This window comes from Alexandromys fortis, unplaced genomic scaffold, assembly GCF_014885135.2.
Source record: "Alexandromys fortis isolate MF-2015 unplaced genomic scaffold, M_Fortis_MF-2015_v1.1 scaffold_81, whole genome shotgun sequence".
Lineage (NCBI taxonomy): Eukaryota > Metazoa > Chordata > Mammalia > Rodentia > Cricetidae > Alexandromys > Alexandromys fortis.
Genome location: NW_026067960.1, coordinates 5,358,071 through 5,376,066, shown reverse-complemented (window position 1 = coordinate 5,376,066; position 17,996 = coordinate 5,358,071). Strand labels below are relative to the sequence as shown.

Genomic DNA, 17,996 nt, shown 5'->3' with positions numbered 1-17,996 from the left:
AAAAAAGAACATCTAAAACAATCCTGCACAATAAAAGAACGTCTGGAGGCATCACCATCCCTGATTTCAAGCTCTAGTGCAGAGCTATAGTAATAAAAACACATGATATTGGCATAAAAACAGGCAGGGGGATCAATGGAATGGAATCAAAGACCCAGATCTAGATCCACACCCCTACAAACACCTTATTTTTTATAAAGAAACCAGAAATACACACTGAAAATAAAAGGCAGCATCTTCAACAAATGGTGCTAATCTAACTGGGTGTCTACACATACAAGAATGCAAATAGATCCATACTTACCACCCTACACAAAACTCAAGTCCAAGTGGATCAAAGACCTCAACACAAAACCATATACACTGAACCTGGTAGAAAAGGAAGTGGGAGCCAGGCGGTGGTGGCGCACACCTTTAATCCCAGCACTCTGGAGGCAGAGGCAGGTGGATCCCTGTGAGATCGAGGCCAGCCTGGTCTACAAGAGCTAGTTTCAGGAAGGCTCTAAAATTACAGCGAAACCCTGTCTCAAAAAAAAAAAAAAAAAAAAAAAAGAAAGAAAGAAAGAGGGGACTAGCCTTGAATCCATTGGCACAGGAGACAACTTCCTAAACAGAACACCAACAGCACAGACACTAAGACTGACAATTAATAAAGGATACCTCATGAAATCTAAAAATTCCTGTAAGGCAAAGGACACCATCATAGGACTAAACAGCAGCTCACAGAATGGGAAAAGATCTTCACCAACTCCACACAGGACAGAAGACTAATATACAAGGTACATAAAGAACTCAAGATACTAGACATCAACAAACCAAATAATGCAATTTAAAAAATGGGGTACAGATCTGAGCAAACAATTCTCAACAGAGGAATCTCAGATCTCTGAGAAGTACTTTAAAATGCTCAACATCAGGGAAATGCAAATCAAAATGACACTGAGATTCCATGTTACACCAGTCAGAAGGGCCGAGATCAAAGACACAAGTGACAGCTCATGCTGGTGAGGGCGTGGAGCAAGGCGAACACTCCTCAGATGCTGGTGGGAGTGCAAACTTATCCAGCCACTTTGGAAATCAATATGGAGAAATATTCTCAGAAAACTGGGAATCCATCTTCCTCAAGCTCCAAAGGACTCTCCATCCTACGACAAGGACACTTGCTCAGCTATGTTCATAACAGCTTTATTTGAAGTATCAAAACCTGGAAACAACCTAGATGTCCCTCAACCAAAGAATGGATAAAGAAAATGTGGTAAATTTACTCAATGGAGTATTACAAAGTTGTAAAAAAAAAATGACATCATCAAATTTGCAGGCAAATAGATGGAACTAGAAAAAAAATCATCCAGACTCAGAAAGACAGACATGGTTTGTATTCACTCATAAGTGGATATTAGCTGTAAAGTAAAGGATAACTATGCTACAATCCTCAGACCCAGAGAGGCTAAGTAACAAGGAGGGCTTAACGGGAGATGCACGATCTCTCTCGGAAGGGGAAATAAAATAGATTTTGTGGGTGGACTGGGAGCAGGTGGGGATGGGAACAGGAAGAATGATGTCAGGGTAGAGAAAGTACTGGGAGAGACAACTGGAACTGGGGAGCATTTCGGGGGCCAAGGCAGCAACCTAGTGCAACGGAAACTCCCAGGAATCTACGAGGAGGAACCTAGCGAAGACTCCTACCGAAAGGAGATAAGGAGCCTCAGCCCAGCCATCTTCTTCACCCAGGCAAGGCTTCCGCGGCAGGGACTGAGACACCAACGAGGCCACCAAGCCTTCAACCTATGATTTGTCCTGCCTGCAAGATGTGCTGGGGTAAAGGTTATGCAGAACTTGTGGGAGTGGCCACCTAATGACTGGTCTGACCTGACACCATGCCAGAAGAGGAAGCCAGTACCTGACACTGCCTGGAGTGCCAAGACCCAAAGGCTGGACAGCCCCGAGACCTAAGACAGAACCAAACAAGGCAGATTTTAAAAATGTCACTGAAATGCTCCCTAATGCTCTGCTGTACTTGTAGACCAGAGCCTAGCATAATCGTCATCAGAGAGGCTTCATGCAGCAAGGTAAGGGAGCAGATGCAGGGACCCACAGCCAAATGTTAGCCGGAGCTTGGGGAATCCTGCAGAAGAGGGGGGGGGGGGTGGACAGAATGTAGGAACCACAGGAGTCAAGGTCACCACAAGAAAACCCACAGAGTCAACTAAGCAGGGCTCCTAGGGGCTCACAGAGACTGAACTGCCAATCAGGGAATCTGTGTGGGTCTGACCTAAGTCCTCTGCATGTATGTTACAGTTGTGTAGCTTGGCGTTCTTGGGGGACTCCTAACAGTGGGAATGGGGATTATCTCTGACTCTTTTACCAACTCTTGGAACTCTTCCTCCCACTGGGCCACCTTGTTCAGACTTAATATGAGGGGATATTCCTAGTCTTATTGCAACTTGTTAGGCCATGTTTGGTTGATATCCCTGGAAGGCCTGCCCTTTCTTGAAGGAAAATGGAGGAGTGGATCTGGGGGAGGGAGGAGATGGAAGGGAGGGACAGGGAGGAGAGGAAGAAGGGATGTAATATATGCAAGAAGAATAAATTTAAAAAGGAAGGAAAGGAAGGGAAGAGAAGGAAGGAAGAAAGGGAGAAAAAGCCTCCTTTGGGGTGTGAACTGATACCCAAGAAGCTCTCCCAAAATGAATCCACTCAAAAGCAAAACCAAAAGTTCAAATGAACAGTAGAAACAAACAAACAAACAAACAAAGGGTAGCTACTGGTTTTATTCAGCTGTGAAAACAGAGCGCACCATGACCAGAGAAACAAGTGAGACTCAACAAGACAGACATCATGTTTCCTTTTGCTCCTGCATTCTAGATTTAAACATATGGATACACACCGTGTGTATGATATCATACACACACATGTGGTATGGAAGTAGCTCAGGAACCATGAAAGGAAGGAATGGGCCTAAAGGGGAAACAAAAGAGGACAATGGAAGGTAGGGACAGACAGACGGAAAGAATATATACACGATGTATTAGAGTGGCTCACAGGCTGTGGTCCTGCTATTCCAACAATGCCTGTCTCCTGATGGACAGGCCAAGAATCTGGGTTTTTGTTTGGTCCATGAGACTGGACGTCTCAGCAGGTGTTCAGGCTACATTGGAATCCTGAAGAAGCAGGTCTACTACTAGTGAAGGAATGCCTCAGCAACAGGGTGGAGGAACTTGCCAGAGAGGGTGAGGGCAAGCAGACAAAAAGCAAAAGGTTCCTTATTCGTGTACTTTTATGTGTAGTGGCATTTCATTTGTATTTTAATAAATATAGCTTGCCTGAGGATTAGAAAAGTAAAACAGCCATACTGGGCAGCCTTACAGACCAGGCAGCAATAACACATACCTTCAATCCCAGTATCTACAATGTCATGCACCTTTGATCCCAGAAGCCACACTCGCTTGCCATAGAACCAGGCAGTAATGGTGCACACCCTTAATCCCAGAACTAGAGAGGATTATAAAACTGGAGGAGACAGCCCTCACTCTCAGTCTCATTCTGAGATTCCTGGAGGCAGAATCACCATTTTTGGAAAGAGGTCGCAGTAAGAGCCAGTGGTTGGCTGTTTTGCTTTTCTGACCTTCAGGTTGAACCCCAATTTATGTCTCTGAGTTTTTATTAATAGTACTTCATTTGATACCCAATGTGGGGTGCCAGATTTAGGGTGGGTCTTCTCACCTCAAATAGTTCAATCAAGAAAACTCTCACAGGTGTGCCCAGCTGCTTGGGTTTTAATTGATTCCAGATGCCGTCAAGTTGACGACCAAGATTGGCCATCACAGAGGGAGCAATATAAAAACATCACATTTTCTATCACATACAAAATCCGTATGTGATGTCTATTCTTTTTTTTATCAACTTGACTACATCTGTAATTAGCTAAAATCCAAGCAGCTGGGCACACTTGTGAGACTTTTTTTTTTAAATTTTTAATTAAATCATTTGAAGTGGGAAGAGCCACTTTTATTCCAGATCTTTTGAGTTGAATAGATCCACCTTTAATCTGGGCCACACCTCTGCTGGCAGCCTACATAAAGGACATTGAAGAAGGAAGCTTACTCTCTTTGCCTGCTTGCTCTCGCTCTTGCCAGCAAGTCCATCCCTTCCTGGCATTAGAGCCTTCTTGTTCGGGATGCTAGAGAATACTCAAGAGCAGCTGAGATATCCAGCCTCATGGACCGAACAATGCTGGATTCTTGGCCCTTCTGTTGGTAGACAGTCCTGTGGGACTAGGTGGACCACAGTCTGGAAGCCATCCTGGCAAATACCTTTCTTCGTGTATATGTAGATTCATTCTCTATGTTCTGTCCCTCTGGAGAACTCTGACTAACACAGCAGATTTAACCGGACAGGGCCATGTGCACAGCATGTAAGCAGGAGCTGGATCCTTCCAAGGTGGGTGCAGCAGGGACAGAGAGAGGAGGGTGAGCAGAGCCAGGCGCAGAGATGGGCATGCATGAGATGCCATAACGAAGATTTGTCCTTTCATATGCTGGCTTTAAATTTAACTCTTGTTGCCAGGCATGGTAGTATATACTTTAATTTCAATAATCAGGAGACTGAGGCAGGTAGATCCCTATGAGTTTGAGGCCAGCTTGGTCTACAAAGTGAGACCTAATCTCAAAAACAAACAACAAAAAGAATTCATTTTTATTAAAAAAAAAAAAAAAAGTCCTACCTAAGACTTTAACCTGAAATGAGGTATAAAATTATGGTAATATATTTCTACATGTACACATACATATATGTAGTGGTACAAACATATTTCAGTATACATAGATGAAATCTATTAACCAAACTTAGAGCTTCACAAGTCTGTATTACATTCAGGAGTCAGGGACTCATTCTACCACAATCTGTACCCCATGATTGCAAAGTTGTGCTACCTGCAGGTTTGCATTTCACAGGCCAGTCACGGTCATGGATGTCTGTGCAGAAATGTCCAAGGGCTGATTCCCTCCCGCAAAGGTCTCTCCCAAGCCATCATTCAAGTCTTTGCTTCATGGCACACTAGTCTTATCTCTCAAGAGGGTGGGGTGACCCTGTTGTCTTCCTCTTCAAGTGCTAACTGCCAGCTTGGTATAAGACACCAGAATTCTAAAGTAATCTTCCATCTAGAATCGGCTGAGAGACTGGCCTCTGGGCATGCCTATGGCAGGGGAAGGGGTGTTATCTTGATTAATTGAGGCCTGAAGACTACGGTGGCAGGAAGGAGAATGTGAGCTGAACACAAGCATCCATTGCTCTCTGGTCTTGATTATATATTGTGTTACTCTGTGTGCACGAATGTGTGCCATAGTGCTCTTGTGGCTTGTGGGGGTCAGAGGACAACCCTCAGGAGGTGGTCATTCTCACCCTCCTCCTGCTGAGGCTTGCTCTCTCACGGTTCTGCCAAGTACTTCAGGCTAAGCTAGCTAGCCGCAAGCTTCTGGGCAATTCTCCTGTCTCTACTTCCCAATTTGCCATAGGGCTGTTTTACAGATTCAAGTCACCAAAGCTGGTTCTTTTCTGTCAGTTCCAGGGATCAAACTCAGGTCAGCAGGCTTTGAAAGCAAGCGCTTTTCCCTGCGGAGCCAACATGCCAACCCCTTTCTCATTTTTGTTCATTTATCTGTTTCTTGATTGTGGATACAATGTAACCAGCTGCTGCAAGCTGCTGCAGCTGGGACTTGCTGCCATTGACTGTAACCTGCCAATGGGAACTAAAATAAACCCTTCCTCCCTCTCGTTTGTCTTCTGTCGGTCCTTTTATCACACTAGTGAGAGAAGAAAGACAGCAGCCGAGGGGCTAGGCTGGGATTGGAGGCAGGCTGCAAGGTGTCAATTCTTTGGTGGTGAATATATTTTCATGTTACAATGATCCTAACTTTTTTATGTGGCCATGTGACATCAAGAACTCAAAGATGAAGAGTGGGTAAGAAGGACTACATATCTTTGACACGGAAGCCTTCCGTTTGCCCTTTCCACGGCAGCTGTGGACAGTGAGGTCCTCGTGTGATGATCTGCAATGCACCATGCAGAGTGGGCATCACCCAGAGTTCCAGGAAAGGCACCTCCAACAGGCCTGTAAGGAGCAGGGTGTTTGAACAGACTTCAAAAGCTACGCTTGCCAGTGGTAAATCCAGGGAGAGTACATTCAGGGAGCAGAACACCCAGTCTCCAAGTCCAAGGGTGTGGAAGTATATGGTCACAGGTGGCACGTTGCTCATGCCACAGCAGAGTGCAGTGCGGTTGGAATGTGGGAGAACACAACATCCAAGCTGGCCAGGTAAATGGACCAGAGTACCAGAGCCTGCCAGCCACACACCAGGCTTTCTACCCCGGGATGGCACTGACCTTTGGAGCCACATTCTTTTTTGTTTGGAGGTGCCTGTCATCGTCCTGTGCTTGAGAGATGCTGAGCAGCCAACCTGGCCTCTGCCCACTGGTACCAAGAGCAACTGCACCAACAGTGGAGGCAACCAACCATGTCTCTCAACTGCCCAGTGCCCCATGGGGAAGCTGCCCAAAGCAGTTAATGTAGGCAGTGAGGATAGCAACGGCCAAGGGTCCTGTCAGGAGCAATTCCTGTAGTGAGCAAAGACAAAAGACAGGAAAGGACAAACAGGAGGCTTTCTGAATCAAGGGGCTGAAGAGATGCTTGGGCAATAAAGTTCTTACTATAGATGCATGAAGACCCAAGTACAACCCCCAACCCCCACGTAAAAATGTTTGGCATCCAGCTAACCAGCAGAGTTGAGTGGTAAATTCCAGGTCAGTGAGAGACTCTGCCTCAAAGAAATCTGGGGAAGGATGGAGGAAGACACCTGACATTGACCTCTGACCTCTTCACACAAACACACATGCATACACAGAAACACACACACTACAAGCATGGCAGTGTGCATACTTCTAATTCCAGACTTTCGGAGGCATGGACAGGAGAATTCCTGGGATGGGAGTATTGCTGGCCAGCCTAACCCAGTTGGTGAGCTCCAGGCCAATGAGAGACCTGAGAATAATACCCAAGGTTGTCTTCTGACCTACACACACACACACACACACAGAGAGAGAGAGAGAGAGAGAGAGAGAGAGAGAGAGAGAGAGAGAGAGAGAGAGAGAAAGAAAGAACTAAGATCAAGGATAACATGTCCATTTTAAAGGGGAGGGAAGGAAGCCCAACCCTTCATGGCAATTAGAGATAAAGGTTATTGCCCAAAAGGTCAGGAGAAAAGGTGAAGGTGGGCACCAGTCTATCCCAAAGTGAGTGCTTGGAGAGCCTGGCAGGACGTCTATGGGCCTGACCTCCTTGTAGGAATTATACGTTTAGCCCAGGCTGGCACAGACACTGGCTGTCTCCTGGAAGCAATCGTAGTTATACGATAGAGCTGATTCTGAGAGTCCCCTCCTACTTCTCTCTCCACACAAACACTGAATTTGGGAGGAGGGCACATCCGTGCAGCCATTGTCCTGAAGCACCTTGTCCCTCGAGACTGCCCCAGCCTCTGCTGTCTTTGGATCTCTGACCTCAGCTTCCACCTGCGCCCTCGCTCTCCTGAGCGACCAGCTGTAGACTGTGTCTCTGGACATGCCCTCCTCATGTTTATGACTTGCTAAGCTGTTTCAAAGTTCTCAGGGAAAACCCTTCACCTTGTTATTATAATAAAAATTAGTGAGAGTCAAGTGGAGGAATACACAGGGGAGAGTTCACAAGGGTCCAGGGCACGGGAGTTTCTGTCCCCATGGAGTTAGGGGACCATCCCCTCCCAGCCTGTGACTGTGCTCGCCAACCCAAAGACCATCACATCTCCTTGTCCATGACACATTGTAGGTGCCATCTGTCGCTCTGCCCAGCCTTCCTTGGACATTTGGGAGCAAGGATAAAGGTCCTAGCCCTCAATTGTTCTTTCCCATGTTTGGCTCCACCCCAAGGCTAGGACGGCCCACTTAAGCCATGTCACCTTATTGCCATCTTTACTGTGAACTGAGACATCTAAAGGAACCCAGTGTGACCCCCGAGAAAACACAAGGTGTCAGTTCCGTGATGGAAACAGGGGACAAGTACCAAACACATACATAATTACAATCGTAGCTTCTTGAGATCCTCTGAGCTGTGTTTCAGGACCCACAGGGGATTCCTATAGATGAATAGCATACATGACGTGGACGAACTAGAGGAAGGGTTTACGTCGGTGGGTAGCCTACACAGCATGGATACGCTGGAGAAAGATGCTCTCTGCTAGTGGGTGGCATACTCCGGAGGCAGGGATGCTCTGTACCCTAGTCTGGTGCATGTCCAGGGTAGGGAAGAGTGAGCTGGCACAAGACTTCATTGCCATACTCAGAGTGGCAAGTAATTTAATCTTGTGACTTATTTACTTCCGGAAATCTTCATTTAATACCTACAGTAGACCATGGATGGTTGAAAAATTATGGAAAACAAAACTCTGGGTGGTGATGGATTATTGTATACCACTTTGATATAAAAAATCATTAACAATAAATCAGACGGAATAAGGGTGGTGTAGAATGAGAAGGAAGGAGGACAAATGAGTGGGGCTTGGAAAGCAAAGGAGCTGAGGCCCAGGCGGAGTCAGGCCAGGGCTTGTCCCTGAGCTCCACTAGTACCTGTGCTTGGATGCGGTGCCTTTTCACAACCAGTGTCTGGTGCCAGTCCCTCAGCCACCTCCTCCTCAGTCTCAGTAAGACCTGAGTTGCTGCTCCCTGGTCTCCCCAAGACACAGAACCTTCTCTCTAAACACCGTCCAGTTTCCTCTTCATTTGGAGTCTCACTCCCCAAACTACTCCTAGTAGGTGGGAATCACATGTAACAGGGAGGGCGCAAAAACCTCATTCAACAATCACATCTGCATTCTTCCTCCCAGCTGCAGACTGGGCAGGGGGTCATGCCAGAAGGGTGTGGGGACAGGTGTCATCCCTGGGCCAAACCAAATCAAGTTAATGACCTACTGATGACTTCTCTTTGAGTAAGAAGCAGCATCAGTAATACAGTGCTCAGGGGTCTAAAGAACCTTTCTTTGCTCCCTAAGTGAGCCTCTTGGTGGGTGTCTAGGAGGGAGTGACGGAAGCTCTTCCTCTCCAAACCCCAAGACTCGTCAGCATGTTTACCACAGGGGGACACAGAAAAGACCTTTGGGCCCCAGACCTCCATCCCACCCATCACTCCACCCCATCACTGCAGGTGTAGGAAGCAAGATCAGTAGACTGGTACCGTGGTATAGACAGGTACTGTAGTGTTTAGCAATGCGATGAAAATGAAGTCAATTTTCTGGTATGACTTTGACAACTAAGAACCTTGAACTACGGGGGCAGGATAACGTTCTTCGGGAGGAAGGACGGATCGGGCTGCTGGCTGGTAAACAGCTTCACAAAGCTCCAGGGCATCAGGGACAGATATTTCTGTACTGACGGCTCTGGAGCCAGCAACACCCAGCGACAATAACTTCACACATCTTCATGGAGGCTGAGCCCCTCTCAGCAGCCCGTAAGCATTTCCCTCCCCAGAAACCACTCAAAGTACTAAATATCAAAAGAAAATAAAAATCCCAGGTACCACAAATTGCACTTAGCAGCTATCAACCATATTATTTCCTTCCATCTAGTGCATTTTTCTATTTTTAAAAATATAAACGGCTTTGGCTATTTAAAAAAAAGGAAAACACTTATCCACCCTCCTAAATGACTCTGATTTTTATTTGTTTTTCACAGTTGAACAAACTAGGTACAAAAATGAAGCAGTAATTCTAAGTAGCTCCTTAAGCACGGAGAGTTTCTTCCACCTGTCATTTCAAATCGCACATTGTTCAGGCGGGACACACAAGATGGGGGGAACCGGGTGGGCAGAAGTGGGAAGCTCTACCTGAAACCCAAGCCAAGGGGTTCGTCTACCTCACCCGGCGCATCTCTGAATAGAGCCGCATGCCATCCGCTCCTGCCCCCTCACTTCTCAGTCACTCGGTCACGCATGTCATCCGTAATTATTAGGTAGGTACAGGGAGGAAATCACTGATGGAGCCTAGCCAGCGCCTCACCCTCAGGTGCCTACAGACTAGAAGTCAAGCACATTAACTAGATGGCTTAATTGACTCATTCCCCAAATAACTACTGCCATTTCCAATAACCTTTGAACCCCTCTGTTATCCAGAGGCGCTGCCGAGGGCCATCATGGAGACAGGCCAGACCTGGCATTCAGGGGCTGACTCTCTGGTGGGAGGTAAGCAGATAAACAAGATGATCTCAGAGTGATAATTGCTGGGAAATATGTTAGAGGAAGTGATGGAGGCACAGGAGGGCGTGGGCATCTCAGAGGGGTGGTGATGGGGATGACCTATGACCCCGGGGCCATTTGCCTGGGCAGCTGGCTCCTGCTCCAGCCCAGTCTAGGTCTCCATGCTTCGACTGTTCCCGTGAAGGGTCGGGGTGGGGGGACATTGGTCACTGCTTGGTGGATGAGCAGGCAGCCTGTCCTACCCAGGGCTGGCAAGGAGAATGCATACGGTGCTGATAGAGACCCACACTCCTTTAGCCTGGTGCAAATGGGGGGGCTAAGTCTCAGACAGCAGCAAGGAAGTGTGCGCCTGTGAACGCTGCCAGGCTCGGCCACGTCCAAAGAACCCGCCAAACGCAAACAGGACTGCTGCCAAGGCTCGCGCGTGCGCAGGAGGGCTCCCGCCCGCCGACCTCCGCGCTAGCGAGCTCTGCGCCGGCGCACTGATTGCGCTGCGCCGAGAAGGCGGGCCTGCCGGCTCCGGAGGCGGAGCCTAGCCCGGCTCGGCGAGGCCGCGGGACGGCACTTCCGGGCGTCCCAGCGCTGGGCCCGACGGCGCCTGCGCGGTGCGAGGCCGGCCGGCCGGGACGGGGCGGGGCTGGTGAACTTCTGTGCCTCCTCGTCCCGGGACGCCGCGGGACACCGGGCGGGCGGCTGGCACCATGAAGATCTGGACTTCCGAGCACGTCTTTGAGTGAGTGTGGGAGCTGTTACCGGCTCCGGTGCCGTCGGGGAGCTCTCTGGCTTCGGGTGTGGCAGAACGAGCGGGGCTGACCCCGGGACCGGGGACCGCCAAGGTCACGACCCTAAGCTTAGCTAGAGCCTCGGTGACCCCGGGCATGGGCCCTCCGCCACTGACGGAAGACAGGAACCGGCCGTCGGGCATGACCCGGAAGTGACTCCAGGGGTCACAGAGCGCTAGGTCCAGCCGGCCTCGTGGTGGCCTGGGGTGTTCGGAGCTCCGACCACCTCGTGGTAGCCTGGAGTGACCTGACGGAACCCCGACGGCTTACGGAGCCCCGATGGCTTACAGTGACCTGGGGTGTCCTGACTGAGCCCCGACGGCCTCACGGTGGCCTGCGGTGTCCTGCCTGAGCTCCCGCCCCCTCCATTGCGTGAACCTCCCACGGACAGCCAGGCAGCCGTCCATCTAGGTGGAGTTTCTTCTGGTGAATTCAGTTCACACCACCATGGTGCCAAACCTTGGTGACAGTCAGCCTGAGGAACAGCCAGAGATCCAGGACCAGGGCTTGCTCTTCCGGATAGTTTGTGACCGTGGTTTCCCATATCTGTGAGCCATGACAATTGACCAGATAGCCAGTCTGCCATCACATCCGGTCATAGCTTTATGGTTCTCTGAACTTGTACTGGAAAACAGGACCGGAGTCTGTTGGGTGTTGGGAAGGGCACCACCCAGGTTCACAGTGCCACACACAAGATAAACAAATGGTTAACCCTTGTTCCAGCAGTATTCTTCGTTGACTGACATAAAACATCCCCTTGTCGGAATTATTGTTGACTTAGCCTTTGAGTCCATTTCTGGGTGATCTGTTGCCACACCGTTGTAATAGTATAGCTTTGTGGTGTGTTTAATCCAGGTGTGCCAGCACTGTTATGAGGGCCATTTTAAAAGAAGAGTGGACCCAAGGCCTTTGAGGGCTCACTGTGTGCCCCATAAGGACAGTGCACTGGAGTTAGAAGGGACTCTCTCTCACTTCTGGGACTGGAGTCCCTGGGGTGCTTTTTAACCTGGTCACAGTCTTTGGTAGTCTCTTCAGAAGGGATTCTACAACCCAGTTCTCTGCTGGATCTGAGGGCTTCGAAGTTGCTGCCCAGTCCCATGCTTAGAACTTATCCTCCCTTCTGGTGCTCCACATTCTTCCCTCAGCTTGTCTCCTCTGCCCTCTCCTGCCCTAGGACCCGTTCCTCCCGTTTCCTGCCAGGACTTGTGTTCAGTGAAATCTGGTCACTGGACTTCAGGTCTTTTCATCCATGAGCTTAGTCTTCTTCTGTCACAGACCTCTAAGACTAGGGAACACTCCAGGGGCTGTGTCCGAGAAGATAGATCCGCAAATAAACACTGTCCATGCCCCGGGAGGAGACCCAGGATGCTGTCTCTCCAGAGAGGTTGAGCCAACCAATCAAGGTCCCAACCCACACACACTGAGGGCACCCAGATCTGTATCTCAAGCAGGATTTGCCGCATGTCCATAGCCCTTACATTGCCGAGTCTGAGGCTAGCCTGAGCGTAGAGCCACAGTGTGCCCTGGGCAGCCGGACTGCTTAGCAAGGTGGAGTCCCAGAAAACAGGATTTCAAGATGGAGTTAGCCTCCTGAATTATAGTCCCAGTGTCTCACTGCCGTTTTCAGGGTTCCATCCTGTGAACGATACTCTCTCAAGCAGGACCCCAAGTCATTCTTCATCCGTACATCTTGGATTTTTCAGGCATTTCTGAGACATGGCATATTGTTAGCACCCAGTGTGGCGTCGCTTGCTGAGTCTTCCAGCATCTGTGTGTGCCAGTTCCAGGGATGAGAATGGCCAGACTCTTGGCTCCATGTCGGTGCTCTGTGAACGTCTACTAGGGTCTTTTTCACAGAATCATGCTTTGTTGTGACGCTAAAACTTAATTGCTGGAGCACTAGTGATCACTGGGTGCCCTTGGCCAGCAGTGATGTTTAGAGTTCACCTAGAAAGCACAGACGGGGCAGTCGCAGTAAAGCAGAGAACCCCCCTCCCAATTTCCCTCCCACTCTCCCTCCCCCTCGCTCTCCAGTCCTAAGAGAAGTCAGGGTACTCTGCCCTGTGGGAAGTCCAAGCACCCCCCCCCCCCCCCCCGGACTGCTTATGAAATTTTCAGAAAGGGAGGGAGAAAAGGTCAGTGCATGGATGAGAGAGCAAAGAGGGCCTCTTCTGATCTTCATTTGAGATAATTGTCTTCGTGATAGTCAGAGGGCTTGGCCAAATCACTGCCATTGGGCTGCTTGGATTATGAAGCTTCCACTTAGATATCTGCATTGACTGTGGAGTAGGGCTTAAGGGTAAATAGAAATCCAGGCTTGTTCATAGGATACTTTTGACTAAATGAAAACATTAAAAACCATGTCACTGGTTGTCTGTGGTTCTGGGGGGTTTTCTTTTGTTGACAGGTGTGGTTGTCAGTCCAGGTTCTCCACAAGGTTGAAGTGATTAGTGCCCACCTGCTTTGCTTTTAGATAACAAGAGCACTGTGGTTTGTGTTCGTGGGTGTAGCTTGAAATCCTCCCCAGAAAGCTAGGACACTGATAATAATACAGAAAGGGGTGGGGTCAGCTGCAGGTGGACCAACCAGCTGTGTGTTTCCTGAGAAGTGAGTGCCTTTTGTACCCAGAAGGCAGGTGTGAGTGTGGCGCATTTTGAATGGGTATGTGGCCTTTTTCACAAAAGTAAAGAAGCTGCAGGTTCTCAACCACTGGAGTGATGGGCAGGTGCTCATGCTAAGTCATTAGGCCTTGGCATTTCCTCCCGAGTGACCTTTGCAGAGCTGAAGCCAGACTTGGAGGAAAGCAGCGTGTGTGATGCCCAAGGACGGATGTTAAGGCAATGCTTGATCAGCCAGTGTCCCCACGCGCCTTTACTCCCAGCATCTGGGAGGCAGAGGTGGGCAGGTCTCTGAGGTCCAGGACAGCCAGGGCGTCGATTCTCAGCTGTGACTGAGGAAGGACTGCTGTGAGAGGCATGCTCCTTAAGGCTTTGCTTCATGGGCGTCTGCTATGCCGTGCTGTCTGTTTCCGCAGACACTGACGTCTGTACGCATTTAAAAACCGTCAGCACTCATGTCTCCAGAAGTTACTTCCCAGCATAAACTCGTCCCATCCTAAAGCACAGCCTCTGTGGTAGAAGAATGGCTTACCCCATCCGCCATTTTACGTGTTTGGTTTTTGGTTTGTCTGCAGCCACCCATGGGAAATGGTTACCACGGCTGCAATGCAGAAATACCCAAACCCCATGAATCCAAGCGTGGTTGGCGTTGACGTGTTGGACAGACATGTCGATCCCTCTGGAAAGCTGCACAGCCACAGGCTCCTCAGCACAGAGTGGGGCCTGCCTTCCATTGTGAAGTCTGTAAGTATGCCCTGCCTGGAGCCGTGTGCTAGGGTCTCCTACCGTGTGCTAGGGTCTCCTACCGTCTTCCCGTTCTGCTGTTGCGTGGGATTTTGCATAGGTTGGAATTACATCCTAAAGGTTGGGATGTGTGTTGGATTAGAAAGACTGCTCAGCCTCCTAAGGTACCATGGCTGGAGGGAGCTGGCTCAGGGGAGAGGGAGTTACATCTTTTCCTGCTTTTGCTGCAGCCTGAGGCTTATTGTGGAATTTACAGTGGTTGGGTCCTCGCTGTGAGGTGACATTGGGCCCTTGTGGGTTGTGCCCATGTTGAATGACAAGAGCTCTGTTTGGACTGCTGCTTCACATTCAGGCCGTGGTCTGGTACTTTCTCAGAAGTGGTTCTGTTTCCATGACAAACCACCAAGCTTTAGTGAGCTGATAGAGCTAGTGAGAAACTAGGATGCCAGCTGGTCACCATACAACTGGGGGATGGGGAGGACCCAGGCTTCTGTATTGGGTCTCTCTATTTAGAGCAGGAAGGAGCCTGCTTTCCACCACAGCAGAGGAGGGTGAGCTTGGGACGCAGCCATGGAGGGGTTCTGGTTATGGATGGACCCCCTCAGCTATGAGGCCTGCTTTCTTATCTAGCCAATGCGGCCTTAGTGAGACACTTGAGTGAACTCTACTAGATGGGTCTTCTGACTGCCAGATGTCCCCTTCTGTTGAAGTAGGAGTGGCGGGGCTGCGTCCCCAGCACCCGGCCGCCCACATGGCTAGCTTATGCCCCGAAATAATTACATGGAAACTGTATTCTTTTAAAGACTGCTTGGCCCATTTCTATCTAGCCTCTTCTAGGCTAATTCTCGCACCTGGACTAGCCCATTTCTAATCATCTGTGTAAGCACCCCAAGGTGCGCTTACCAGGAAGATTCTAGCCTACGTCCATCCTGGGTCAGAGTTTCATCATGTGTGTGTCTCTACCGGGAGAGCTGAGCATGGCGTCTCTGCTCCAGAGCAGAGCTGTCGAGTTTGAACTCAGTTCCTTTTCCTCCCAGCATTCCATTCTGTTTACTCCTCCCATCTTCCTCCTGTTTACTCCTCCCACCTATGTTTTAACCTACCAGGGCAAGCAGTTTCTTTATTTAATTAACCAATGAAATCAACAGATTGATATATGACACTCCCACATCACCCTTCCGTGCCCCAGCATCACCCCATGGCGAATATGACATCGCAGCTCAACAAGCAGTCCCTGATTGCTTCTGTGGAAGGTTCTTAGTAGGCGTATGACAGTCTTGCTTCCTCTGTGTGCTAGTCCCTGTTAGCTTGTAGTTGACACATTTGTGCCTTCAAGAGAAAGATGAAGATGCTTGACTGGAAGCTCTAACTCTGTGTTGCCCGTAGCTCATTGGTGCAGCGAGAACGAAAACCTACGTGCAGGAGCATTCTGTAGTTGACCCGGTAAAGAAGTCCATGGAGCTCAGGTCCACCAACGTGAGTCCTTCCTCTTTGTTTTCATTCCTCTCCCTCTGACCTGAGGTTTCCTTTCTTACACATGAAATAGGCGTGAGGATATACTATCAAAAGGAGTGCCTGGCTGGGTGTTGTGGTGTGTCCCTGTAACCTAGCTTCTTTGAATGGGGGGGTGGGGGCGGGGGAGGAGAATCACAAATTAAAAGCCAGCATGGACTACAGATTGCATTCAAGGCCGTTTGGGGCAACATAGGAAGAGACTCCCTTATTTCATGTGTGTGTGTGTGTGTATATACATATATATATAGTTTTTGTTCTATTCTTTTTTCAAGATAGGGTTTCTCTTTGTAGCCCTGGCTTTCCTGGAACTTGCACTGTAGACCAGGCTGACCTTGAACTCAGAGGCCCTCCTGCCTTTGCTCAGGGATTAAAGGCACGTGCCACCAACAGCCAGCTAGCTTGCTTGCTTGCTTGCTTATTTATTTATTTATTTATTTATTTATTTATTTATTTATTTATTTATTTATTTAAAAGGCTGGGGGTGTGGTAGAGCACTAGCCTAGCATGCCCGTGACCTGAAGTTCAATTCCCTGGTATTGCAGAGTTAAAAATAAATAAATAATAATGAAGAAGGAAAGGTGCTGCATGCTCCCTAACCCTGCAGTTCCTAAATTCATTTTCTGTTTTTACATTCAGGGTGGAGGTGGGGGCTGGGGCATGGCATACTCAGGAAACCCTGTGAAAAGCCTTGGGAGTCCGCTCTCTCCTACCAGGAGGTAGAGCTACTACTAGGGTTGAGCTCGGGTCATCAGACTTAGGGGAAACACTTGTCTTTACTTGTGGAGCCACCTCCCTGCCCAAATAAAGTTTGGTGAAATTTAAGTATAAATTTAAATAGGGAAATTTAAATTGTAGTTAGCCAAGATAGTTTATCTGTAAGTTTTTTTGCTTTGTGTGCTTAGCGAATAAGAATTGGGGTTGTGTGTTGACTTTAGAAATTTTTCTATTGGTTTCCGAAGTGGCTTGACTTTCTCCTCGTCCTGTAGATCTCATTTACAAATATGGTCTCAGTCGACGAGAGGCTCACATACAAGCCGCACCCCCAGCACCCAGAGAAGTAAGTAAAGCTTCTTGGTGGGTTGCTCTTTGAAAACCAAACATGAGTCATCTAAGACTGTGGGTTGTTTTGCCAGAACTGTCCTGACCCAGGAAGCTATCATCACCGTGAAAGGGGTCAGCCTCAGCAGCTACCTTGAAGGACTCATGGCAAGCACCATATCGTCCAACGCTAACAAAGTAAGTGGGCCGGGCACCTCTCCTCAGCAAGACTTGTGCTGAATGCAGCTGTCCACCAAGCTGGCTGGTCCACTCTGTAGGGAGAGGCAGAATAATGGGCAGTGATTTGTGTGACTCTGGAGTCCTGTGCACCTTTGCTCCCACACCAGCATTGCTAGCAGCCCAGGGGATTGTAGACATGCGTGGGTGGTGAGCAGCCGTGTGTCTGCTGAAAGTGCCGGTCTTCCACAAATTTTGTTATGCCCATGAGTTCTAGACGTTTTGACTTCTGTTACCTTCATGATGAAATTGTCTGATGCACATGCCACGGGTACATAAAATAGCTCCACTGGGAATCACCCCCATGTTAAAACAGTAAGTTTAGTGGAAAAGATGCCTAACCCATTATGTAACAGTCCAAACTGCTGGAACTAGCTCTGTAGACCATGCTGGCCTTGAACTTGAACTCAGGGATCCATCTGCCTCCCAAGTGCTGGGATTTAACACATTTCATAAAGTCATTGTGTCAGTGCTTACTCGATGTGCAGGCCACAGGACACAGGAAGGCAGCAGTAATCACACAGCAGTCCGCTAGGAAAGGAAAAGTAGAAGCAGGCCTGAGTGTTTAATGAGTGTTTGGTAATTGATGTTTTTGCCAAGTGCTGAGAGGGAAGGGGTTGGTGCAGGAGTGTCTAGGAAGAGCATTCGGGCGGGGAAGCTGCATGTGCAAAGGCCCTAACCAGGAAGCGGGAGTGCTCCTCCTTCACCCCTCAAGACACTGGAGAGCCTGAGGAAGGAAGAGGGATGGGGTGGGGCGAGGGAGGGAGGGAGGGAGGGAGGGAGGGAGGG

The 17,996-nt window shown here is 49.0% G+C and overlaps 1 protein-coding gene across 1 annotated transcript in view; it reads left to right on the top strand.

The window, feature by feature from the left end:
* Window positions 1-10,844: 10,844 nt before the first annotated feature.
* The window catches only part of Prelid3b (PRELI domain containing 3B), an 8,276-nt gene continuing 1,124 nt past the window's right edge, over window positions 10,845-17,996 (top strand). Inside the window, exons 1-5 of the mRNA XM_050153027.1 lie at window positions 10,845-11,006; window positions 14,249-14,417; window positions 15,804-15,893; window positions 16,919-16,989; window positions 17,066-17,168. Coding sequence (XP_050008984.1) covers window positions 10,975-11,006; window positions 14,249-14,417; window positions 15,804-15,893; window positions 16,919-16,989; window positions 17,066-17,168 — 465 coding nt within the window. The 5' untranslated portion in view covers window positions 10,845-10,974. The remainder of the gene's footprint in view (window positions 11,007-14,248; window positions 14,418-15,803; window positions 15,894-16,918; window positions 16,990-17,065; window positions 17,169-17,996) is intronic.